At 43.3% G+C, this 26,830-nt stretch overlaps 6 protein-coding genes across 6 annotated transcripts; 2 read left to right on the top strand and 4 right to left on the bottom strand.

Annotated features, from left to right (window-relative positions):
- Window positions 1-1,089: 1,089 nt before the first annotated feature.
- MELLADRAFT_62657 (uncharacterized protein) lies at window positions 1,090-13,427 on the top strand (the record flags this gene model as incomplete). The annotated part of the gene is made up of 7 exons (XM_007409299.1): window positions 1,090-1,568; window positions 10,059-10,134; window positions 10,198-10,536; window positions 10,618-10,770; window positions 10,841-11,299; window positions 11,989-12,051; window positions 12,954-13,427. The coding sequence occupies 7 exons, from the start codon at window positions 1,090-1,092 to the stop codon at window positions 13,425-13,427; spliced, it is 2,043 nt and encodes a 680-aa protein (XP_007409361.1).
- A 2,369-nt stretch (window positions 13,428-15,796) lies between these two features.
- Window positions 15,797-16,635, bottom strand: MELLADRAFT_71717 (uncharacterized protein; the record flags this gene model as incomplete). The annotated part of the gene is made up of 2 exons (XM_007409198.1): window positions 15,797-16,377; window positions 16,549-16,635. The coding sequence occupies one exon, from the start codon at window positions 16,316-16,318 to the stop codon at window positions 15,959-15,961; it is 360 nt and encodes a 119-aa protein (XP_007409260.1).
- Window positions 16,636-17,506: 871 nt separating this feature from the next.
- MELLADRAFT_77612 (uncharacterized protein) lies at window positions 17,507-18,357 on the bottom strand (the record flags this gene model as incomplete). The annotated part of the gene is made up of 3 exons (XM_007409197.1): window positions 17,507-17,576; window positions 17,639-17,807; window positions 17,880-18,357. Coding segments are annotated over 3 exons (705 nt in total), but the record flags the coding sequence as incomplete, so codon positions are not given.
- Window positions 18,358-18,885: 528 nt separating this feature from the next.
- Window positions 18,886-20,143, bottom strand: MELLADRAFT_71716 (uncharacterized protein; the record flags this gene model as incomplete). The annotated part of the gene is made up of 2 exons (XM_007409196.1): window positions 18,886-19,296; window positions 19,374-20,143. The coding sequence occupies 2 exons, from the start codon at window positions 20,121-20,123 to the stop codon at window positions 18,979-18,981; spliced, it is 1,068 nt and encodes a 355-aa protein (XP_007409258.1).
- A 1,108-nt stretch (window positions 20,144-21,251) lies between these two features.
- MELLADRAFT_105902 (uncharacterized protein) lies at window positions 21,252-23,798 on the bottom strand (the record flags this gene model as incomplete). Its single annotated transcript, XM_007409195.1, has 10 exons — window positions 21,252-21,473; window positions 21,562-21,724; window positions 21,798-21,873; window positions 21,962-22,004; window positions 22,109-22,518; window positions 22,585-22,724; window positions 22,793-22,918; window positions 22,940-23,125; window positions 23,206-23,528; window positions 23,631-23,798. The coding sequence occupies 10 exons, from the start codon at window positions 23,796-23,798 to the stop codon at window positions 21,252-21,254; spliced, it is 1,857 nt and encodes a 618-aa protein (XP_007409257.1).
- Window positions 23,799-24,888: 1,090 nt separating this feature from the next.
- Window positions 24,889-26,724, top strand: MELLADRAFT_77610 (uncharacterized protein; the record flags this gene model as incomplete). Its single annotated transcript, XM_007409300.1, has 2 exons — window positions 24,889-25,936; window positions 26,017-26,724. The coding sequence occupies 2 exons, from the start codon at window positions 25,163-25,165 to the stop codon at window positions 26,722-26,724; spliced, it is 1,482 nt and encodes a 493-aa protein (XP_007409362.1).
- Window positions 26,725-26,830: the final 106 nt, after the last annotated feature.

The raw sequence follows: 26,830 nt of genomic DNA, 5'->3' as shown, positions 1-26,830 counted from the left end.
CATTATTGACCTCAAAAAGTCAAGTCAAACTGTATGAGCTGAGGTTCAAAAAACCGACAAAAGACAAGAGGTCAAATCAATGCATACAATCTAACTTCTGGGGGCAATCACAGTGAGGTGTTTAGCTGTTAGTCACTTGCTGTTGACTGATGATTATGTGGGAATGTTGAGTCACTTGAGTACTACTTAAGATCTTAATCATTATTTGGTCAGATATCATTGGTTTACCTTTTGAATTGAGGTACAGTATTTCCGTCATCGTTTGTTTACCACCTTACCACTTCACCTTCCACTTACATTCTCCATCTTTCGAAAAATCTAGCTCTTTGATTTAATCTCAAATACTTTCAATTATGTTTTCAAGACCCCCTTTTCCCTCCTTTGTGATCTCCATCTTGGTGTATGTTTGTCTTTCATCATTTTTCATTGTAAACAAGCAAGTGACTTTTGTCTTACATTATGTTCAAGGTATGATGATCCCCCTTGTTTGTGCTTGTCCTGGTCAACATTTGCTTCCATGTGATTTTCAATTTTACTGGGCTCTCTTTTGTTTCAAGTTTATTGTTGATTGGACACTAGTAACTCAAAAGCCAAATCTTCCTGTGTCTATTCCACCCTCAAAGGCATATTGACTGATGTAGGGGTCATTTTTTTGGTTACTTCATCTTGCTTGAAGCTTTGCTAGTGGCACTGTGCAATGCAATGTCACTTTTCCCCAGCTTTACACGGGAGCACCAAAGAACCCGGGGAAATTTCCTGATAATGTGATAATGATATTATCACTGATAACGTGATAATACAGCTACACAGTACTAACATACTGTAAGCATATTCACATATTACATGTACTACCTGAACATCAACATAACAAAAGATGTATTTGGGCCGAAATGTTTTTGCCAGCGCCTGTCACAGATCCCTGTTTCCCCGTGTTTCATGGGTTTTTTTTGGGCCCCCTGTTTCGAATTTTTTTTTTTTCGCCAAAAAGAGACGGCACACCTTCACCAATGCATCTCGTCGCCATGCATAAATACGAACCCGAAGGCCTTTCTTTCAACCCATTTTCAATCTTGGTCACCTCACGTCAGGATGGCGGTCCCAACGCTCATCAAGGAAACCTACCGCATGGTCAACCCTGGCGCCCCCCTTCCCTTTCCCCCCGGTCCCGGCAAACAAGGACCAGTAGGTCTACTCTGCCCAGTATGCGATACCCCGATGATCTATTCAAGGGCGAATACCGATTCCTGGCTCATTGGGGCAAGTGAAGCGCTCCAATTCATTGACTTGATGATTACTTACGCATTTCAAATCACATCACAGTGCCCAACCCCCGCGAACAATCACAACTGGAAAACCTGGCGGTGCGATCAACTTAATCATGAACTCGCCCTCATCAACCTCGGTGCACCCAGACCAATCATTTCGAAAGAAGGCGACTGGGGTCCCCGTATATCGCCTTCCGGACAAGTCCTTACGCCTGCCCCTGAACGGAATCCCGGACATCCTTACCATCCCTTCTTGAATTGTTTAGGAACCCCTGCAAACACGCCAAATGGACGAGCACCCAGGTCAAAACCTTCCGTAGTTTGCAAACGACCGACTGAGGGCCCAACTGCTCAAAGTCATAAAACCGCCGCAAACAAAGACTGTGTCAGCGAGGGCATAAGTTGCCTAGACAACTTACCTCTTAGCTAACAAGTAACAGTTATCTACATGACTTAAGAACATTGAACGAGTTATATTCATTTCTATTCATCACTCCTTTTCTTTATTAGTTTCTCTCAAAGATCAATTCTTCTATTTCTTTCTTGATATTCTAAATTCTTCTATTTCTTTCTTGATATTCTATCTATTTTCTTTTTCCTTTATTACATAACTGGATCATTTAAATTCATCGAACTCGTGCGAGAGATCTTGAATTAATCAATGATGTTATGAAATCTTGAGGAACGTAGACTACCCCAGTTCTTGGCTCTCGAAAGGATTGGGAACCCTCTTCGAGTTCCATTGAAATCTAAAACCTATCTGACTAGCAAGTGGGAGCTGCTAGTCTTCTGGTCTGGGACAGTTTACAATCCGACGGATGGATTACATAATTGTATTATGGGACGACTCTTGGCGAAGGGAGTGCTGGGCTCAATCGGGATTCATTTCTGTCATATAATAGCGGAACTCCGTGAAATACGTAACTCAAGATACTATGTGCAAAGTGTTCTCTTGTAAGCGTGGTAAAGACTGATGAGGGTATAAAACCCGGCTTGTTTCTCCTTTGTTCCATTTTGTTTTCTTCATCTTTTAGTAGAATAATAAAACCAACTAAATAGCTTTCCAGCTTAATCAGTTCCACAGCGTCCACTACATTCCAACTTCTGTTAAAGAATCCTTTAATCCATCTTGGTTAGTGTTGTCCACGCCTCGAACTCATTTAGTTCCGCTTATTTCTATATTATCTGAAGGCCTTAGTTTGGGTTTTGTGATTAACTTGACGGTAGGAATACCGTGCTTGTTGACAATTGGGGGTCTGGCCGAAGTTGCTAGGAATTCATACCTACCATCACGATTGAGTTCTCTTATTATAACATCGCAATATATCTGCAGGTTATAATAATAAACCGATCAAATCGCGATTCGACCTTACTAATAAAGTTTGTCGAATCCGAATACTGATATTTGGTTTGAAACGAACAGCTAAAGAAAGTCATAGTAATACACCTCACCACTAACAACAATCCAAAGCCGATTCCTTGTAAGTCGAGCTTGGGAGAATCGGTTAGTTATAAAAACTGACAGATTCTGATTGTCCTGTGGTAGTACTTGTCCCATCGATCTTGTTGAACTTCGATTAGAACAACATCTAGCCGAAAAACACAGTTTTTTACATTACAGGTTCGTTTGTTCATTGGGGATAAGTACAGAAGTACGAATAGAAACTGACTAACTGATTCACCTTTTCAAATCCGATCGTTTCATTTTCCTTCATACTTTTTACTCTTTGCATCCGCTTAACTCGACCATCATAATGGCTGGTGACGTTGATCTCAATAGACGAAATATGTCCAACTATGAGATCAACGCACCTGTTCTGGCTCCTGCAGCCGTCATTACCACTAAAGCTAGTGGTAAGAAAGACGGTAAAACAGGAACGGGCATAAGTGCAGCGACAGACACTGTAATGGCCGATTCTATGACATCTGCGGAAGCTCAGGGAGGAGCGGGAGCCATCGTCGATGACCAAGACGACGTATTAGTTTACACCCACGGAGATCCGTCGGCGAGTGCTAATAACGCAACCATGGAGGTTAGTGGCCCTGTGATATCCAAGCGAGGTAAGGGATTGTTTGACTTACCTCCCGTGATAACCACAGGACTTAGGTCAGGAAGGGTTACGAACTCTTCGAGACATGAAGTTCGCCCGAAGGGACCCCAAGGACGATCAAATCATGGTCCTTCGGGAAACCATCACGGCATACGAGCGCCAGGTACTCCAACTCAAGAGCCATGTGGCCGACTTGGAAGCTCGATTGGTGATCCTCAAGGCTCCCGAGATCACCTATCTAGGGACCCATCACCCCACAAGAGAAGTGAGACCTCGTCCGAATCCACCGTCCGCTCCAAGAGCCAACAACGGATTCATACCATTGACGGGACATCAACCTCGACAAGTCGAGAACTACCCCCACAAGCGCAAGGTGCCATATCCGGTAGTTCCGCAACATATCGAGCTGAACCCATCGTACCCATATCCCAAGGGAACGATGGTCCCATTACAACCGGTAGCTATGCAACCAACAGAGACGGAGCAAGAGAACTTCCAAGTGCCGGAAGGGATGATGTTAGTAAGAAAAGCGTGAAGGGGAAAGAAGTTTCTAAACCTGTACCTTCACCGTCGTTACAATCATCTGTCATACCTCCTATTGTTCCTGTTCCTTCTGTTATAGTGTCTAGGCCTGAGCTTGGTATTGTTCCTACATCCCTTGTATCAACTCCTATTACTACAAATAGCCCACTTAATGTGAAAGTTGGATCAAGGGGGCGTGCGAGCACTAGCAATATAAATTCACTATCGTTACCGCCAAATAACATTGCACTAACAAAGTTAGTTGAGCTGGAGACGATGCTGAGAGTGAATTTTAACACAATAAATGGTCAGTTGAGATCTCAAGTCGAAAGTATAGAATCATTTAGAGACGAAATGATTTCGGTGAGAGACTTAATCGATGATGTAACTGAGACTAATAGTATGCTCGATAGCAAGTTAGCTGCTTTTGAGGAGATATTAGAACAGTACGGTAGAGATCAGAGAGAAATTGCGAATTTGATGCATCTTACCAGTACAGCGTTGGAGGAGTTGACTCGTGACACTGCTAACATGTGCGAGGCAATGGAGCAATTGACTCTGGATCGGGAGATTGAGAGACAGAGCACTCGAGAATTACGAGTGGAGTTTACACGTCAATTTCAGGAAATGAAAGACCATATCGATGCTGTAGCACGGAACGTTTCCAGATTACAAGCTGATAGAAATAGAGCGGTAATGTTGGAAACACAACCAATAATGCCAAAACGCGGGTTAACAGAGGAAAAGAGACCATATCATACGATGGTTGGGGATGTTTTCCAGGAAGACATCATGTCAAAGAAGGACTCGGATATTGCAGAAATATCTAATACTTCATACACGAATCCGAGGAACTATCCCAAAATAGAAAGTTATCCGAAGTTCAGTGGAAAACCGGATGAGGATTGGTCAGATTTCGTGGATGAAATCGATACATTCCAGGATTCACACGGTATGCCTGATTCTGAGATTGTTTCGAAGCTACCATCGTTGCTTAAGGGTATTGCTTATACGTGGTTTCGTGCCGTGAATAAGCAACATAAAAAGCAAGGATGGGAGCACTGGAAAGGGCTGATAGCAAAGAAATTTGGCGGACCGGTATGGAGGCAACGACAATTAACGTTGTTACATCAGATGAAGTTTTTGTATAATGAGCAGGATATTATTCAATTTCTTACGGCTATGCATAGGAAAATTGAATCAGTATATCCATCAGCGAGTAATGAAGATATAAAAGAACACATCTTGATGAAACTGCCGGCTGAGGTACGAGACACGATTAGCATTAGCACTAAGGGTATGGATGACATATCCAAATACTTGAAGACGTGTGAGAGGATATTGACGAATCAGAAAGATGTCAATAGACCGAGCATGAATACAGGACGACGGGTATGGAGAAATGATACTTCTAACAATACCACTGTCGTGAGAAAGGACGAGAGTAGTATAGAAAAGAAGAAAGTTACCATTCCGTTGGTAGGAGAATCAAAAGACAGGATTAGGAATAAGACCTGTCATAGATGCAAGGGTCCTTGGGCTCCGGGACATACGTGTAATAAAGTCTTGAATATTGACGAAGAAGACGATGAGTCATCCGTATATTCGGGAGAAGACGAGGAGTTGGTAGAAAATGATGCTATCCAGGGAAACGATACAGATGTAATGATCCTGGAAACAGAGATATTACATGGACATTTCCTAACAGACAATTTAGGGCAATTACGCGATGTACAAGAAGCCGAATATGTACGAACACCAAGTGAGGTGATAGGCGTATGCCCGGCGAGGTGCACAGCCATGGTACACCAGAATGAGGTCACAATTGTGCTAGATTCTGGGGCAGGCGGAAGTGTTGTGTCCAGTGCCTATTTACGAAAGGTTGATCCGGAATGGAGAAATAACTTGGTAAATGAAGACACCGGGAAATGGAAGGGTTACGGCTCGGTGCTCAAACCTATTGGAACTTATGTTGCAAATGTGGTGTTTGGGCACGAGAGGGGTAACATCCGGGCGGTAATGAAGTTCGTAGTAATGGATAATGAGGGACTTCCGCAATATTTTATTGTGGGAAATAATAACATGTTATTATATGGGATGCGACTTCATCTTTGTGATAAATACTTCACGTTGGGTAATAACTTGAAACGAAAGTTTGCCTTGACATATGATAAAAGCATCCCTGCACAGCAAGTAACTGCTGTCGATGGAGACGGAGATAAAAAGGAAAAATACCGAGATACGTGGTATACCAACACCAGAACCTGACACGTTTGAAAAAGCGTTTTCAGAAGCAACATGGGATACTGAGCTACCCGCTGAAGATAAGACGTTGTTATCTAAGGTGATTCGGGATTTTCCAATGGTGTTTGCTCATGGCAAACGACAACTTGGAGAGGTGTCGGTGGATGAATTCGATATAAACCTGAATATCGATGGAGATAAAATGCCCACTAGCTTGAAGAAGAAAGCATACCCTTGTAGTCCACATAAACGAAAAGATATCGAGGACAGCATACAGGAGCTGCTAGATTTGGGGGTGATTGAGGAAATCGACCGCACGCCTCGAGACTGTGTCATCTCGCCTGTGATTATACAATATCAGAATGGCAAGAAGAGGATGTGTGGCGATTTTCGGGCCCTGAATGATTACACGGTCTCCGATGTGTATGGTATGCCGAGGATTGATGCGATATTACATGGTCTGAAAGGTGCAACCAGGATATCGTTATTGGACGGGTATAAAGGATACCACCAGTTTAAGAACACGGAACGAGCTAGTAATTATCTAATAATTATAACTCACTGTGGGATGTATCGATACTTGAGGATGCCCTTTGGTCCCAAGAATGGACCGTCGGTGTTCCAACGGACAATGGATAAAACCTTTAGTAAGGAAATCCGCGAGGGGTGGATGACAATATATATTGATGATATTATCATTCACTCGAGAAACACCGAAGAACATGTGGAACATCTTCGGCGAGTTTTTACAAAACTCGAACAAATAAATCTAACGCTCGCCTTTAAGAAATGCCATTTCGCGTTTAAATCAACAAAGGTGCTAGGTCACATAGTGTCTGGTATATTGATGTCGGTTGACGACAATAAAGTGAAAGCGATTAGTCATATACAACCCCCACGCACGGTTAAGGAAGTGCAGAGCTTCCTGGGTATGTGTGGGTATTATAGGCAATATCTTAAGAACTACCAGCTAGTTGCGCTCTCCCTGACTCGATTAATTCGACGAAATGAAGCCTTCGAGTGGACGGAAGAGCGGCAACGAGCTTTTGATAACCTGAAGCAGATGCTGCAAGAGGCGCCATCGTTATCACTACCTGACTTTGATAAGCCATTTATTGTCTACACCGATGCGAGTTTCGTAGGATTAGGGGCGGCCTTACATCAGAAACAGGTTGTTGAAGGAAAGGAGGTTGAGGTTCCAATATGCTTCATCTCGCGATCCTTGCGAAATGGCGAACTGCGGTATGGAGCGACTCAGCTCGAGTGCCTGGCAGTGGTGTGGGCATTAGAAAAGTTACATTATTACCTAGATGGTAGCACGTTTGAAGTGGTAACAGATTGTTTGGCAGTAAAAAGTTTACTGGGAATGAAAACACCGAACAGGCACATGTTTCGGTGGCAAATAGCTATCCAAGAGTACAGGGGACGGATGACTATTAGCCACCGCGCGGGTGATAAACACCAAAACGCTGACTGCTTGTCGCGCAACCCGATGCCTAATACTCCTGACAATCCAGCGTGCGTTGCACCGGATGATGACACAGAGGTATTTGGACTGCATATTGTGGACTTAGAAAGCGAATTCTACTGGAGTGTTGCAGAGGGATGTGCTCTGTGTCCCAACATGAGGAAAATCGTAATGCTGTTGAAAAAGCCTGATGGGAATACGAATAATGAAATCGTATGTTCATTGGATGAGCCTTGGAAGAAAATGTTCAACCAAGGACAATTTATCTATGAAGATGATCTCCTATACTACCGTAAGCAGGGGTCTCATTGCTTGGTTATTCACGAAAGCATGAAGGAGCAGATTATGAAGCTCTGCCATGATGATATACTCGCTGGTCATTTTAGTCTGGATAAGACGTTGAACCGGGTGAAGAACACTGCATGGTGGTTGAATTACAACCAGGATGTAATTGAGTACATCAGTTCCTGCGACACTTGCCAGCGAGGCAACAAAAAAACGGGAAAGACGTTTGGATTACTACAGGAAATACAAAAGCCAACAAAGCCATGGGAAATTATAAATATGGACTTTGTGACTGGCTTGCCACCAGCAGGCAATGTTTCTTATAATTCAGCGCTGGTAATCGTATGTCGCTTGTCGAAAAAAGCGAAATTCGTACCATGTCATAAAGACATTGATGCGAAAGGACTCGCCCATTTATGGTGGAAGAGTGCGTTGAATGAGTGTGGATTGCCATCGGCTATTATTAGCGACCGGGACCCAAAATTCACGTCGGAATTTTGGACCTCCTTAATGCGGATAGCCGGATGTGATCTTAAGCTGTCAACGGCACACCATCCCCAAACGGATGGACTCGCGGAGAGAACCATTCAGACAATGGAAGATTTGATAAGGCGATATTGTGCATTCGGCCTGCTGTATAAAGACAGTGAAGGATGCACACATGACTGGGTATCACTCTTGCCAGGCTTGGAGTTTGCTTATAACAGCAGTGTCCATGCTAGTACGGGTAGAACCCCGTTCGAACTGGAAAGGGGGTATATACCTCAAAATCCGCGGATGCTAACAAATAAGAAGTTAGGAAAGCTGGATGTTCACCCATCTGCGGGAAACTTTTAGCATATGCAGGAACTTGCGCGATTACATGCCGCCGATTGCATTACAAAGGCCTTTATGTATGAAAAACAGCGATGGGACAAAACACATACTGTTCCGCCTTTTAAAGCAGGAGATCAAGTACTATTGTCGACTGTCCATTTTAATAATCTGAATGGCAATCCAAAATTAAAAGACCCTTTTATAGGACCATTCACGATTGTTAAGATGGTAGGAACAAATGCAGCTGAGCTGGATTTACAGGGGGCTTATTCTCGGCGACATCCGGTATTCCCAGTGTCGCTGATGAAGTTGTATATCTCCTCCGATTCCGATAAATTCCCGAGGAGAACGGTAAACAAAAAAGCGACTCCGGAATTAACGGAAGAGGAAGGTGTGATACAACGAGTATTACAACAACGAGTAGTGACTAAAGGTAATAAAAAAGTAAGGCAATTCCTTGTCTCTTTTAAAAACCGGTCACCGGACTTGGCGCGGTGGGTCCATGAAGACGAAATTCCTAACGGAACCACCCTACTGAGACGATTCAGGAAGGAGGCGAGAGAGGAAAAACTGGTAAAAAAATGATGTAGACATTTTTTTCGGTTTTTTTTGTCTGAGGGAGTGTCAGCGAGGGCATAAGTTGCCTAGACAACTTACCTCTTAGCTAACAAGTAACAGTTATCTACATGACTTAAGAACATTGAACGAGTTATATTCATTTCTATTCATCACTCCTTTTCTTTATTAGTTTCTCTCAAAGATCAATTCTTCTATTTCTTTCTTGATATTCTATCTATTTTCTTTTTCCTTTATTACATAACTGGATCATTTAAATTCATCGAACTCGTGCGAGAGATCTTGAATTAATCAATGATGTTATGAAATCTTGAGGAACGTAGACTACCCCAGTTCTTGGCTCTCGAAAGGATTGGGAACCCTCTTCGAGTTCCATTGAAATCCAAAACCTATCTGACTAGCAAGTGGGAGCTGCTAGTCTTCTGGTCTGGGGCAGTTTACAATCCGACGGATGGATTACATAATTGTATTATGGGACGACTCTTGGCGAAGGGAGTGCTGGGCTCAATCGGGATTCATTTCTGTCATATAATAGCGGAACTCCGTGAAATACGTAACTCAAGATACTATGTGCGAAGTGTTCTCTTGTAAGCGTGGTAAAGACTGATGAGGGTATAAAACCCGGCTTGTTTCTCCTTTGTTCCATTTTGTTTTCTTCATCTTTTAGTAGAATAATAAAACCAACTAAATAGCTTTCCAGCTTAATCAGTTCCACAGCATCCACTACATTCCAACTTCTGTTAAAGAATCCTTTAATCCATCTTGGTTAGTGTTGTCCACGCCTCAAACTCATTTAGTTCCGCTTATTTCTATATTATCTGAAGGCCTTAGTTTGGGTTTTGTGATTAACTTGACGGTAGGAATACCGTGCTTGTTGACAGACTGCCTCTCCCAGTATTGCCTCGGAGTAAGTTCATAATCTTTAACTAACCACTGCATACTGACTTTGATCGTTTAACCCACGTTGTAGTGCTGTCTACAATACGGCACCCCGCTTTGCCGAAAACACCCTCGCCCGACTCGCAGCTCCACTCCTTTGGATATTCCTGACCCACTGGTCAATCGCATGGCTCATTCGAGCGTCCACGCTCTTAATGAGCCCACACCCCGAGGCAAATCTAAAGGTACGGCATCACAGGCTCGCCATCACCAATGGGCCCAAACCTCAAACTCTCTTGGACGACGTGTGCCGCAAGAAGCGATGGCAATGTTCCAGAACCATCGCGAGCAACGAGATGAAGCCGCCCAACGTCAGGCCGCGAGTCTCATCGATGAGAGCAAGCTAGTGATGATTGAATTATGGCTGAATGTGAGTGCTGACCTTCACGGTATCAACTTGGATACCGTTTCACTCATTTCACTGCGCTGAACACCATGGAAAAAACCGCAGGAAGTAAAACCTAAGACAATCACTGTGTTGTTTCCGTTTTGGCCAAAAGCTTGTTTTGGGGAAAGTCCTCTTTTGGTGCAAGCGCTGCAGTCAGCCAATGGGCCCAATTGGAATCGAGCAATTATCTTTTGGGATGAGAAGATCACTGCATGGGTAAGGTTTGGCCACCGAATGAGCCTGATTGACCATTGAGACATAACTGACCTTGCTTTTGCACATGTAGCGCGATACCCTAGACAGTTACCCGCATTGCTTCTCAGCCCACCAACGAACAATCGTGGTGCGACTCCCTTCGGTCGAAGTCCCGCTGAGTGCCCTTCCCTCGTCTACCAAGGCTTCCCCATCAAAATCCCCCGTCTCTGCCTTTATATCATCAATGGAATTACCCCCAATCTGCGACCTGCCCTCTTCCCCCAGAACCGGTTCGGAAAGTACCTCGACGGGCCGACTAACCCGTGCTGGCACAGAACCAACACAAAATGCCAATACCAAAGCTGAACTCCAAGCTCAACCAACTACCACGACCGGGTTAGACAGTATACAGAGCCAGACTACACCCGTCCCCAGCCTCTCCATCTCACAGGAGGGTGCCCCTCCTGCCACACCACCGAACGCCATCATGATCGATTTAACAGACTCCCCCGACCAAGTACATAACGAAATCGACACACAGGCCAGCAAGGTTGACATCAAACCTGTGGTGAACAGGTAGGATCTCTCTTTGTTTTGAGCAAATGTATAAATTTAATTTCTTAACAATAATAACATTTAATGTAAGTAATCACAATTGATAATGATGAAAAAGAATAAAGAGAAAAAAGGTAATACCTTAACAATAACTACACTAATAGGATTCAACTTTATAACACGAATTTTGAATCAAACAATGTAATCACAAGGAGTCTACATTAGAGTAAATGATTTAAAATTAGATAAGAATCCTATTTGATAACAATTTATAACAAAAGGATCAAAGTTAGAAATGTGTTGTTTACCTCCTTCCTTTTAGATAAAGTCTTTGGTTTGATTCAGATTCAGCTTTATAGTTGAAGAAGGTTGTCGTGTAGTATTGAGCTTTTAGTAGAACGAGTCGATAAGTTATCCAAACAACAGGCACTCGAACCGCTGTGGCACCAGCGTCCACCGCAGCCGCGCTCCAGTCTGGCTGGCCATCACCTGTTCTCGTTTCATCACTTGTAGCGTGGTATGAAGACAGTACGATTAGTGGCAATCCCAGGGCGGATTGGCACTCTCGGTGGGGCACTGAGTGGAAGTGTGTCATTGGGACAATGTACCGATATCGCGCGTTTGTGAGAGAAGTCGCGAAAGGCCCGGTTTCGATGGGAGACCACTATCGCGCTAACCCCACAGCCACAGTTGCTGAAGCTCGTTCATTCTTTCACAAAGAGTTCAACCGAGTGGCTAAACTTCACCGTAAGTGACGTTCCTCCGTACCATGCATAACTGGATATCTAATTACGATTTTTTTTTTCAATCTAGCCTAAATGAACTGCACCCAAAACAATGCACCCTGCATTTCTAATTCAATGCTCAGAAATGCTTGTAAACTCATTTGAATCACCATTTCGCCTCGGTAATATTTCCGCAAAGAAAAAAAGTTTTGTTTAGTAACTCATCTGTATCCTATATGTACATATAAACTACCGTTTGTCACTTTAGTATCTAGGTGTGGAGATTGGTTAGATATGTATTTCAATAAGTATTTAAATATGTTTCATTGTGAGAACACCGGGATATTAATTCCTCTCCATGACAATCCCTGATGAAGTGGAATGCGTTGAGACTCTCATCGCAAAATGAGCAACATATAACATGTTAGTTATATAGACACAATTAGACAACCTCTCTAGTCCTCGTCGTCGGCGTGTGACATCATAGATGCCCTACATGGATGGATGCCATGATCATCATCCATGCAGTGTATACCTGCCACTTCAACCACAAGGAGGCCAAGCCATGGCATACGCATGAGAGTTCATCAATGTACGCATGAGAGTTCATCAATGTACGCATGAGAGTTCATCGATGCCATGTTCTCTAGAGAGCTACAAAAGAGACTGTTCCTTCTGTAAACCTGCTATTATTTCACATCTCCTTCTCATCCACTTGATTACGTTATATATTGAAATATTCAATTGTAATTGTACTCTCCTCCCTTTTCCACTAAGTAAATGTTGAGGGAACTTCATATAGCATCGTCTGGGCTTCCTTTGCATTTTAGTAGTATTTTCTGGACAAAGAAAGAAGTAAGACCTACAACATTTGTCGTGATTTCTTCTCATTACATGACTAATGACCTGCCTCTATCTGTGTAGATAAACGACGCGTACAGTCTATTTGAGCATAGATACGCCTATTTCAAATCTTGCGTGATCGTTAATCAGAACGGTCTTCATGGCATCAGTTTGAAGATTGCCGCGAAGAGGGACGAGAGTGAATTACAAGAAAATCGCCCTTACAGACTCGATGGACCAGTTGGCGTCTGGGGTCCTGATGACCGCCCTATGCTCTTTGAGGATTTTCCAAACACCATTGAGATTGACGATGCTGAAGTACGCCCCCAATGTATGGTTAACAAAGTGTTGGCGCAAGGTCTTGGTCAGATCGTTGAATGGTCAACCAGGCAAACCTGTGGAGCACCCGTGGAAGTGATCAAAGTCATGCATCGTTGTTGGAATTCTACGGTCAGCGATAATAAATCATCCTACTCATCATCATTCCCCAATTCATCCGTCTATATTTACGATACTTTATTGTTTCCGTCCATCACAGCGAACTCGGCGTGTTGAATTCCACGCAAACTACTTGTTGGATACTAACATCACCTCAACACTCACAATGAATGCGCTGACTTCAGGCAACCTCATTAGTTTGCGTGGCCGTGTTGTGTCTTATGTAGAACTCCATCACACCTGGGAGATACAGGTAAGCCGTCTACATTAAATACCCAGCGTTGGTCGATGGATGGCCCACTGACTCACTCTAAAAAGGCTACTCAGATACAACTCATTATCACCCAACGCCCATCGAGGAGAAGTAGTCATGTTGGACTGGAACATATTGGCCTCTAAGCCAGCCCATTGATGACATTCTCATGTTTGCAGTCATTATCCTTTCTGCGTGTAAACTTTTGTATATACTTTTGCTAGTACTGTAGATAATTGTTGACATTGTCATAAAGTTTGTGTTGAAAACTCCAATCGACGTAAGCAAGCAGATTCAAGTACATCAAAAGATTAGATTCATCATATCGAAAGAAGAGCAAGAAGATTCACTTTGAGAAGGAAATGAAAGGAGTTACATCAACATTACCCCAATCAATCGAGTCAAATGTTTTCACTTACTTATACTAATTCTTTCCTCTCCACTGTACTTCTCTTTTCCCCATCTTTGGGAAGAGAAGTACGTAAGTTTCACTTTTTCCGTTTCACTATCTTATTACCGATTCCATTATTAACAACTGTGCCGTTATATTATATTTTCTTTATTTCATATTTCTGTTTGACTTGTGAAGCTACTGTCTCTTGCACTCGTCCGAAGATCAGTTATTGAAGCTTTAGATAACTTCAACTAACAACCTAATCCGCTATTCTGAACCTGTCTATAGGTACATCTCTATTCTAACTTGTTTCTCTAACTGTCTTCTAATAACTTGTTCTTGATGTTGTAGGTCAGAAGACTTTAACTTAGAGTTGTTGGTTGTGCAGAGTAGCTCATCAGAAGCCTCGTGCTTTTTATCAGGCATTGTTCCTATAACCCGTGCTTTCAGACTTTGAAACATTCACAGTTTGTTCCCAAAGATCAGTTATTGAAGCTTTAGATAACTTCAACTAACAACCTAATCCGCTATTCTGAACCTGTCTATAGGTACATCTCTATTCTAACTTGTTTCTCTAACTGTCTTCTAATAACTTGTTCTTGATGTTGTAGGTCAGAAGACTTTAACTTAGAGTTGTTGGTTGTGCAGAGTAGCTCATCAGAAGCCTCGTGCTTTTTATCAGGCATTGTTCCTATAACCCGTGCTTTCAGACTTTGAAACATTCACAGTTTGTTCCCAATTTTGGGTAATCAACATTGCTTGCCTTTCAAACAATTTTGAATGTTTGGGATGCTGCTTGTGGGACAGCAAAGTGTACCCTTGTTTGTCAAAGCCACTTCAGTACGCAATTATTACCCTACGCCATTTCTTTTTGTTTTCATCCAAATGTCCAAGTGCTTGGATAATTTTTTCCACTAATCAGCCCATCAGGCCTGATAAGTGAGACAGACACTTTTCTGCCATGTAAAAGGCTCCCATACTCTCTTTTGAGCATATGGACATTTTAACCCTTCATGGACGCACTGTGTGCGCCTAGACCTACATTATTATACACTGTGCAAAAAAGTTCCAAATTGCCTATACACATAATCATTGCTGTAGCCCCTGACCCTTTGAATTTATTTTAATGTTTTATGCTTGATACTTTTGCAATCCAGCAGTAGTAATCAGTGAGACTACCACCAAACTCAGGCCCTTTTTGTACTTACTCATTGCCACAAAACATGTGTTCTTGCAGGATCTTACAAAATAATAAAGTATTATACTTTATTTTGTTTTCATAAAAATCTCTTAGTTAGATAAAACTTTATGTTTGATGCTTTATGTTTGATCTTCCTTTCAGCCATCAGGAAGTCAGGGAGTACTTACTGGAGTGACATTCTATACTATGCGAAATGAGCATTTTCAAACTTGTCATTTTACAAGTTCATCTGTGCGCGCGCGCCTACATACTACTTGGATGGTGGTGGTGAGTGATGTGATGACCACCATGTAGACAATTGGCAATCAGTTGTCTATATTTTGCATTTTGCATAGTATAGACATAGTATAGATCCTTTTTGTCTGTCATTGCCATTGTAATCTTTTCAATTCTTTTCAATGTTTGGGTTATTGGTTCCACAACTTTCCTTTTTGTTGGGCTTATGATGACAAGAACCTACCTGGCAACCCATCAGACTCACTTACACTTGATGGTGGCACCGTCAAGATAGCTAAGCTGCAGAAATGTGCACGCCACCTTCACCTGGGAAAGGTACTCTGAATGATCCCCCAAGTCAGCATCATGTACCAATACACTAACACCCCATGAAAAGAAGTTCATAGTGTTGTGTATATTATATCAAATCTTCCGCAGTGTTTGCTTGTTTGGATTTCATGATTTCGAGTCAATCAGACAAAGGAATAGCAAGCTTTACGTGTTTACATATCAAAGGTTGATAGTTCATGACATTTTTTGGGCTGATATAAAAGAAGGAAAGAGCCGAAGTAGAACGAGCGAGTTTATATGGCGCCCTCCCCAATGTACACCACGCCAGGCCTCTTGTTCAGTTTATTGGTCAGCCATTTGTTTCTCAAATACACCATTTCTTCCAAGAAGAAATTGTAGATAAGTGAAGACGTGTTCCGACACATCAAGGCAAAACCTCCATACCAAATGTTAGTCAATTCCGCCGCAGAGGCATTGAAGATCCATCGACCATCTTCTTGAATGTCAGGAAATAGTTTGGGGTCGGTGAACATCTTGCAGAATTGATTGCTTTCAGCGTGAGAGCGGTGGTGGAACGGATCCACCGCTATGACAGTCCCCTTGAAGTGGGAAGGGCCGAATGGCCGGTGTAAATGTGCTCGGTTAACCTGCATGCGTTATCATAAAACACTACTTTGGGCATGCCTCGGGGGAAGGTTTCCTCAAGAAAATCCTGTGATGTGAATGTAAGAGCAATGAAAGTGAGAATGGAGAGCGGTTCAAAACAATTGAAATGAAAAACGACCACGATAAGAGTTAGTTTAAGATAGGAATTTCAATGTTGTATTATCTCTATTGAAGAAATTGACCCGGATTGTTTTTGATTCTTTTGAAACTAACTCACTTTGACAGCACTAACAGATTCCGCATGATAGAATGTTTTTCGGGCCAGTATAATTCCACAAGGAGCCACAATGAGCTGGTCATTGTGGGTATGGCTCCTTGATAGCACATATTTCCCAGCAGCCTGCGATGCGCCTCCGTCGCGCGCAGCTTTGTGGGCCCTTTGCGACTCATCGGCTTGCTGCAGGCTCTCCAGGTCGTGGAATAGTCCAGTTTCGGCGTCTAGATGCGGGGTAGGATCGGGATGAAGGTTCGAGCCAGGCCGGTTGAGAATGGCGGTGAGAGAGAAGTTCCCTTGGACTCGTTTCTTGAAACTGGCCCACTGGTTGATGTGCTCTGGGTCTTCGCAAGTGTCACTATCGGCAGCAGAGAGACGAGGACAAGGTTGTGCTCGACATCGACCTCCGAGAATTGCGAAGTGATTGGGGCAGAACCTGTCATTGACATTGGCGAGTTTATTTGTACATGGACCATCTGGCAAAGGGCGACCTGCAGATTGGGCAATCTCGCACAACTGCACCGTTGTCGCACTACAACGCCAGTGGCCAATGGTCAAACCATCGGTCACTACCGCCCGTATTGCTAAGACGGACACGATTACAACAACCACGCCAGACGGATTGCGAGAATGGATGTCAGTCGTGGTGTCAAGGTTTACAGTCAGAGATTGTTTGAAAACTCATGCATTTGTAAAAACCATGGCCAGTGACTGGATCAATGCCATCTGGCAATAATCGTACACAAGTTGAGCAATAATGGTCTTGATATCTTGTTCCTTCGATCAGCAGCTGCTCTAGGTGGGTTTCGATAGCCGAATTAAATCATATGTTGTCTGTCCCACTTGAGCTGACCACCAAGGTGGTGCCTCTGCGATCGGCGTGCTTAATCAATGAATTGAGCATTAGACCATTCCGACACTCTTCCTCCGACATTGATGGAGTAAATAATTGGTCGGGGGTGAAAAGATTGGTATTTGCCTCATCTACAAATACCATGTTATACCAGTTGACGAGATTGAAATGGGAGACGCTGCATTCGAATTGGTTGTCAGTACCTTCTTCAATCCAGTGATGTCGAATGTGTTAACTTACTGGCCTAGCATTTGTAGCACGTGGAACATGTAGGCCATCCGGGTAGTCATGTAATAATGACAATTGACTTGGACATAATCGTCATCTCGGCCCATTGCCTTTGTGTAGTAGTATCGAGAACTGTTGCGGGTGTAATAACTGGGCCTGTATTGGGTATCGCATCGTGGGTCTATTGTGAAATGTCAGGGAAGGATATCGGGATCAGCTGGGATGACACGATCAGCTCGTATACCACACGTACTTGAACAACTCAGGATGACGGTCTGCACTGGGTGCACACCGTCGATGTCGTGAAGGTATCCGTTGAGGCGCGTATGTACGTGTAAGGCGTGGGAGTTATTGTTTGAGCATATGACACAGTGCGACAAGGGTGCGCGTAGGAATCTTTCGGGTAACTTGGTGGTGAAATTATGTTGGAGACCAAGGTCGCGAATGGTCATTGTGGTATCCATTCGACACGCGTGGAGGAAAGGGAAAGTCATTCGCCATAAGTCTTGGAGGTGGTCAAAGGGGAATTGGACCGATAGTGCCTCTTCGAGGAAGGGTAGTACAGGGATCCTAGTCGGAGTGAGACGTAAAGATACACCGGCGCGATGTTCTACTTCGGCAGCGAGAGAGGCGAAGCGGACAAAGTCCGCCACCGTTAGTGTTGCAGAGAGGTGGGGTGACTGGCTGATGAGCTGGATAGTAAAGTCGCGTAGAAGCATGTTCGATTAGTTTGGTCGACGTACGGATGGATGTGTCGAACGGTATGTTGCAGACAGGGTGTTGAGGTCGGATGAATCATGAAGGATGTGATGGGATGTCAGCCGGTGACATTGATGATCCCACAAATTGGCCAGCGGGTTTCTGAGGTATTAGTTAAGGGACAATATGTTTTGTCGGTTTTGACATAAGTGGCATAGATGAGGATGAGGTTGTACACATTGCAACCTGTACGCCGGGCGCAAACCCATACCTCATGGGTTGTGCCAGGTTTATCATCATTATCAGGGCGTTATCAGGGGATCCCCGGCTTCTTCGGTTTACCGCTTTACACTCACGATGAATTTCACCTCATGTATAGTTGCCGCAACCTCATAGACAATAGATCAAAGGTCTCAATGTAGATGGTATTTATCAAACACATGATACCTCTGAACCCACAATATCTTTGACAAGAAGGTATCAAGATAGAAGGCTTCGAACGACATTAATTTTTCATGTTTGCTATAGCAGGACTCAGTGACCTCACCCCATCAAATGTAAGAGGGGTGTGACACTTTGAATCATTAGGGAAAAAAATACAGATAACAAGCAAAATCTGATAGTGAAATATTTTCAACAAAATTGTATACAGTTTAACCCATTAACTTATCTACAGTCATCTCTGAAATCCACCAAGCCCCTACACCTACCACCAAACCTGCAGCTTTTTCGGCAGGACCATGAAAGTATAAGCTAGTCATCAACAACATCCACCACCAAATTCCTACTAAAGTTAGGTTGGCATACACTCCTACTCGATAGGGGGTTGGAATTGGTTTGGAAGACCATAAGAGTCGGATTGATGGGGCCAGAGTGGAGAGGATCAATAGGATTGAGAATGAGAGTAAGAAGGCGTGTCCAGAGATATCTATGCCACCACTCCAGTATGGCCGATGAGTCGCAATGGTAAACTATGGAGAGTTGTTGTGAGTGAGTCAACAATTCGATTTCTTACTGAAAATGATGACACTGCTAAAATTTTGCTTACCGAATCCAGTCCAGGTAAGCGTTGGCCCCACCTGCGCTCACAGTAAGCGTTGGAAAGTTTAGTAGCGGCGATCTTGAGCTTATCAGGTCCCTCATTCGGATGTATCATGCTTGGTACACACTCGGCTCCAGTTAGAACTAAGAGTCGATCGATAAGGCTACTTCCAAAGAACCACTGTGTAAGAAAGATCCAGAGGGCAGTAGCTGTACAGTAAAGTGTCATTGATCGAGCCACGTGATTAGATTGAATTTGGGTCTGTGATCCGTTTGTGGACTGTCTAGAGTCGTTGATACGCTTTTCGGACTCCTCAGTTGCCTTTGAATGACTTGTATGATGAGTAGCAAATAGGATAAGGTGGGCCCAGACGGCTAAACTTGTCCATGCCCATCCTAATTTAACAAAAGTTTGATTGAAGAAGTTTGATTTTTTGGCAAAGTAAGGTAGGGTTGAACTAGGAACTGAAGGATGAGCGTTATGTGTTGAAACAAGTGATGAGGTTGGAATTCGAGTAAGTTGATGAATCGGTAGGTTGGGGTTATCGATAGAGTACAGCGAATAAGAGTAACATGTTCCGAGGACAATGGTGAAGAAGAGGACTGCCGATGCCAGTACTGGGAGAAAGGGAAGATTGAAGACTCGAAGTTGAAGCCAATGCTGAGAGGGTTCTTCAGATTTTGCTGATTGATTTGGTGGAGGTGATGAATGGAAGTCTTGGCTGTTTTCTTTTGATCTAGAGCGCAAAGAGGCCATTGTCGAAGGTTTGAATGATGTGGTATTGATTTGATGACGATAGTGAAGTTGGTAGGTGTTGGTTGATGATGAAGTGTTTGTGGTTGTCTGTCTGAAATCGATCGAGATGTGATGTGGAATTCACAATGAAATCACAGATACATGCATGCAGTTTCACTGATGTGATAGTTTCAATTTGCTTAATCCGTTCATGCAAGACCGAACTTCAACTTCCACTTTGAGCAATCTCCTGAACTCCTTTGACCCCTCATCCTCATCATATTGTATGATTCAGGCACCGACACTATGACTCCACGGTGCGAAGATCAGAACCTAATCCGACCGGTCTCTCAAAAGCTTTGTATGGGGTAACTGTGATTTGTATATAGTCAACCAATCACAGGGGCCTTATTGCAAAGGAAGACCATCTCCACACCCTTCCTCACTTCTAGCTTGACACAAGCCCCACCAATCGCGGCTTCCGGAGCCTGAACAGGATCAAGAGGAAGCCTGCGGTTTGAATGACCTGTTTAAGCTAGTTCTCACTGAGATTTTGACACTTTCAGTACAATGGGGGGCAAGAGGATTGGTGAGATGCTGTCACTTTCTCCCTTGATCATTGATGATTGCATCTCAGTTGCTACCTTAAATACACACTTATGGGGATCATAGCTCCAATCTTCTGCTGGTCTGTTGCTTTTCTTTCAGTCTTCCTCGACTTCTTCTGAACTTTTTTGTGATCTATGTAAGACTGAATGTCAGAGAGCTATGTTACATAGTCTTAGATGGCTTCCTTCCATTTCTAACTGTTTCTATGAACTCCCCACCTGAACTTTGAAGACCAACATTTTGCTTGCTAAACTTTAATCTTCGTAATTGCATTGAATTTTCAATTCCACAACTTAACCCTTGGGTATAGTACCAGTGTTGCTATCTTTATATACGCTTCAAGATCCATAGGATTCCCAATTCCCAAACCGTATGCGCAGATTCTTGAAAAAAGATTTAAGAAACCATCATCTATCACTTTCTCGTTTTTTGAAAACTTCTTCAAATGAAATCTCTCATATGATGGAGAAAAACTAGAATTCCAAAAAATAATGTAGTCCTGTTGAAAAATATCTGTAAATCTACCCAGAGCATCGGCCGTCATCCGCAATAGTTTTGGAAACATTGTTGACACTGCGGGGTCCTTTCTTTTCCGTTCCGGGTATTCTGACGATCAATCAAAGCACATGCCAAACATGACGGCCAATCAACCGATGTGAGAGTTTGGTTTCCCTTTGTACCATTTTCACCATTCTGTAATTTGGAAAGAGCTTGAGTTGCAATAGCATGACCATTTCTAAAGAATCCTTTGATTTGTTCATCCTGCACAATACAAAGGTCAAGTTCAACTTCATATCATACTTGGGACAGTATTTGATTACGGAGAAATTGCTCAGGAAATCAAACGCACCGTGAAGGTAATTTTTCGAGTCGTCATATTGGTTGGTGCTACGACAAAGTAGTTAGGCAGATATACGACTATTGGAGTCTCCGGGGTAGCATTACATCCAAAGAAGGTTGGGCGTTTGTTATATCCGCGTTCCGCAAATGTTCCGTTCAGAGCGTTGGGGATTCTTTGGATTCATTAGTGTTAAAATGTGTCAGTTTGGATATGGAACCAATCGCACATTGGGATTTTGGACTTACTCTGGAAAACGGTAGCCGTGGTATTGAGGCTGTTGAGTCTTCAAGTAAGTCATATACAGAGATGTACCATTTGGATCTGGGTGTTTGAAGTCAAGGTACTCAATCTTATGTCCCACAATTTTATCATGCCACAAGTCAAAAGAGAAAAAGGCAAAATGACTGACATCCTCCTTCTTCCGATAACGGATGTGTTCCACCATCAACGCTCTATCAGAGAAACCGTTACCAGACGTTCAGCGTAAAAGGTTCATACAGCTTTCTCTTACAAGAACACGACTGGCCAGAAAAAACCACAAGTCTAAGAAACTTACAGCATCACTTGCAAAAATTACATCTAGATTCCGATGTATCAATGGGAATAGGGGTAGCTTTTCTCCGGCGAATCCTCCATCGGCTAGCATTAGAGTATCGGTATCGTGGTCTGGGAAAGTATTCGATTCACCAAATCCTTGAAAGGGATTAGGTACCAATCCTTCGTAGATAGACTGGGTTCCCAACGTATGCGTGATCTTGGACCAAACTGAGTTGGATCCTCCAGAAGAATCTCGGGTGGTGAAAATATTACTCGTTAAGCCAAGCACAAATCCAATGTTGTCAAAGCCTTCTACACATTCTGGGTCATCATCAGCCAAAGTTGGTGGGCGTGTTCCAAGATACTTCATTGGGATTGAGCTATTCAGTCCTGGATGTGATACCGAGAAGTCCTCGGGTGTAAATTCATCTAAGGCGATGATTCAGTAAGTTGCATTAGATATCAAACTTTTGAGAAGATATACCAGGGACTAACATATCGCACTATCTAACGTCAAGCTCTGACCAGACCGAGATACCGCAATGAGGATCGGAAAAGGCACCTCTCGGGCTTGGTAGGCCTTTGTTTCTTTGATCGAAGTGAACAAAACTTTTTGGGCTTCGTTAGGAGCATCGCTGAAAGATAGCATAAGCGAAGGTCAGTAGACTGAACCAGTCTTTGCAGGCGCGCATCTTACACTCACATCAATTTTCCAGCCACAAATCGACCCCACAAGCTGATTGCAAATTTTCGCGGATCCGTTTGATTAGCAATGATATCTGCCAGTGTCACGAATGCAGTTCGACAAAGTATGATGAGTAAAAAGCGCCTAGTTGAGGCAATGACTTACTCTACCACACTAACTGGAAAACCTGCATGCTTCTTTCTTTTGATGTCGGTCGATATGGCTGGATATTCCTGACCAATTTCCATCTTGATATATCTCTCATCGCCCGTCAACTTCCAGGATGAGTTTTGCATAGATTGAAAGTCCGGAAAGTCTGCGGCAGCCCAAGATCCAAGCATCCAGGCTCCTCTAAACAAAAAGTGATGTAACCACATATTACCTCAATCTGATCACTGTCAAAAACATTCGTCAAGAGATGGAAGACAAACCCTGAGAGGCCAGAGATATAATTCATCAACTGAAGGATCCCTCCTGTCCTAGAATCTCTCGCGTCACTATCCCTCCCATCAAAAGCTGCCAATATTGATGCAGAGTATAACATAGCCCGATGTCCACCTCCACTTGCGGCAAATCCAATGTTTGGTAAAGTTTTGCCAGCCAAAGCGTTGCCTTCAGTTGATGTAGCTTGTGATAGGAAATCAGCTACATCGAAATCCGTCAAATTCGCCCTTGTGAGGTATTCGGCCCATCCTTGCACCGAGTTTGAGGCTTTTTCTTGAACATATGACGCTTCGCCCTCACTCATGATTGCCTAAAAGAAAGAAGTCGAGAACAATCGATAAGTCATACATTAGTCAGTTTCACGAAGATGAAATGCCAGTGAAAACGAGTTGAGTAACAAAAGAGACTGAACTGTGTAGTTGATATTGATTTTGAAGTCAGCCGGACAATCTTCCTTGATGGGGGCATAGCCGCCCGAGGGTGAATTTTCGATGGCCTTTTCTCCATTCACAATTCCTATGTAAGGTACGATGACCCCACATATGAGAGTGTATAGTTTTAATAAGTGAAAAGGAGGCATAGACGCTTTTCTTCTCCAATACTTTCCCGTTGGATTTTTATGGGTTGTTACCCACGTCGAAAGACACAGCGGTGACTGTGATTGGAACAAGTCTAAATGCAACCAGGGTCAAATCGTAACACAACCGACAAAAGAATGACCAGTTGAAACCACAGGGATACTGAAGCGGAAAACGAGCGACAGGAAAGATAAGATAGAAAATGTAGTGTATTATGCGAAAAGAATAATCATATAGAAGCGAAGCAAGTCAAGGGTTTACCGTCGCGCTCCTTTGACTGGCTTTGGGATGTGTGACCCAAGAAGTTCAAATTGTAAGGACGCAATCGCAAGATCGCAGTTCATGCGGAAGTCTATATGGTCACTCTCACTAGAAGAAGAGGTCCAGTTTCGATAGAGATATAGAAACGGTATGTGGATATAACTCATACTAGGATGCTTCAAGGTTTCACAGCGTGTTTGCGCAACTTTTGAAACATCAGGCTCTGATGATAAATATGATGCTATGTTTCATCCAGGCAATTTTGATGTTTATTTGCAATTGATGTTGAAGTTCATGGACCTCCATAGAAAAGAGCTGCGATAATCATTGGACCTGTCTGATCAAAATGATCTGCTTTGGATGAGATCAGAATGAAGTTACGCAGTCGACGAAGAAGTAAGTTTCCTCGAACCCAACGCAATCTATCGGTGGATTTCCTGTGGCTAGTGAGGGCGACATAAGCCCCCAAGCCGAATCATTACCGTCTCTGAAGGGAAGTATAACCATCCCGCAGCTCGTGGCCAAGATTATAGATCGGTTCGAAGCGAAGTGTAACATCAGTCAAGGTTCAACAACTGCTTCAGAAGCAAGGAGACGCCTGTAAACAGATATTTGATATCAAGTTTTATCAACTTGAGGCATCTACAAGTATCTTCCGATAGTGGATTGAGCAGGATTGAGCGCTTGCAAAGTGTGTTTGTGAGATGAAGGCTGTCTTTCGGCCCCAAAGGGGGGCCTGAGTATAAGACAATACCCTAATACCTTAGCCTGAGTTGGACCATAAATTTGAAAATTTGTTGCTGGCAGCTGGCTGGAATGTTTTTTTCCACCGTCTCCCAACCTCATTTTTATCCTCCAACGCACTCATGTTCTGCATCATGGCATAATACGACTTTGAACCGTTCACTCTTCGAACCGCCTTTCTAGCCTCGATCGAAAGAAGTACATAGCCTCCAGGCTGATCAATGACAAGAGGAATGATATATGGACAAGCTAGTGAAATCAACTTGATGAAAATTGCCCAGAATATGGATGTTATCTAATCATCAAGCCTGAAGTCCTGTTCGTCTGATAATCGAAACGATCGATATTTATCACGGGGAAAATGTCTGTCACCTCTCGGTTTTGCCGCCTCTCAAGACTTAATCTCAGTCGGCCGCATCGTGAATTTTATCAAACTTTTCAAACTGCCTCTTCATCCAATACCATCGATCAGCATCCTGATTTGAAGTTGTCTCAGACCAATCATGCCAAGACAGTATCTGAACTCCAGTCCCAGCTTAAGCTCCATACTCAATCTAAGGACCTCATCGCCCTACTGGGAACATGTCGATCAATAAAAGAACACCTACATCAACCCTCTGCTATACCCATTCAACAAGCCTACTACTCCCTTCTCGACGTCTTGGGCCATTTCGGACTCTGGACTCAAATTCATCTCATAATCAAAGAACTCGATCAAAGACCTGAACTTCTCAGTACGCTTACTGCTGATCTTTGCTTTTGGTCACTTCTCTTTTCAGCCTTCGTCAACTGTGGAAAAGCTCCCGACGTCCTTCTGTCGCGTATGTCCGAAAAGGGCCTCTGTGTTAATCAGCTACCGCCTGCTATGCTAGAAACTCTGATACGAGCCAGTATCACTGAGGATAATATGGGCCAATGTTTATTTTGCTTTCGTCAATACCTTCTCCGCCTTTCTGATACAATGAAGCCTAATCGAGCACTTATCAGTCGACTCACTCGTTTCTTTTCTCAAAATGGTGAATTGCGTCTAGCGATCGATTTGACAAACAAATACCTTTTACCAATTGCTACCGAAGAAGAGGAGCTTCGTGATAATCTCATATCGCTCTTGCGCGCCTCTGTCGATCGATCGGATGTATGATTTTTCCAATACTCCACAGAATTCTTCGGTCTCACTCCAGTGCTTGACTGACTCGCTTTCCGTCACTCTGTTAGCCAGATTCCACCTTGTATTGCTATCATCACCTCTCGGAAAGCCATGCTCAGGCACTGTCTCAGACCCTCGACGAAGGTTTCTCTCTCAGCCTCCTCTCACTCTCCTACCGTCATATGCTCCCAGCTCTAAGTCTCAAGATCGTCAGTGAGCTTGTACGTCAAAAAATTGAACTAGGTCTACCTCATCTCCTTCCGACCCTCGGCGTACTCTGTCGCGCTGGTAGTGGAAGAATGAAAGATGTGGTCCAGCTTCTAGGCCGAATGAGTCGCACGAAAGTTTATGAACTAGTATCCGATGAAGATGAATGGCTCGAATACCATCTGCTGATTGGTCATCTAGGGGGATTGATTGAGTACAGGAAACTGATCTCCACAAATCATTCGATCCATCAACCTCCTTCCAATCTTTCACATTCCTCGTCTCGCTCTCATCTCGATAACTCTGTGATATTTGTTGAATCACTCCTCAACTCTCCTCGAATGATCGGATCTGTGAAGTCTCCGGTCATTCTCACTATCCTCATCAACAGTCTTCTCAAATCATTTGCTGAGCTAGAAGAACACGAAGAGGTGCTGAAGACCTATGAACGATTCTTTGGCTTGTCAAAGACATTCATTGTTCCAAATGAACGCACAGCAGCGATCATGGAAAAAGCCCGAGAAGCCCTCGAGAACGATGCCACTTGTGAAGAGGAAACAGTGCTTTAAATGATAGTATTTGCAAATTTATGATCAAAACGAGTTACTATCACTTAAGTCCTTGCTTTTTCCATGACATATCCAAGATTTCTGACTTATCTTTGAAGAATGAAAC

The sequence above is a fragment of the Melampsora larici-populina genome (genome assembly GCF_000204055.1).
Source record: "Melampsora larici-populina 98AG31 unplaced genomic scaffold MELLAscaffold_15, whole genome shotgun sequence".
NCBI lineage: Eukaryota > Fungi > Basidiomycota > Pucciniomycetes > Pucciniales > Melampsoraceae > Melampsora > Melampsora laricis-populina.
Note: the sequence above shows the minus strand (reverse complement) of the source record. Positions and strands in the feature narration are given on the sequence as shown.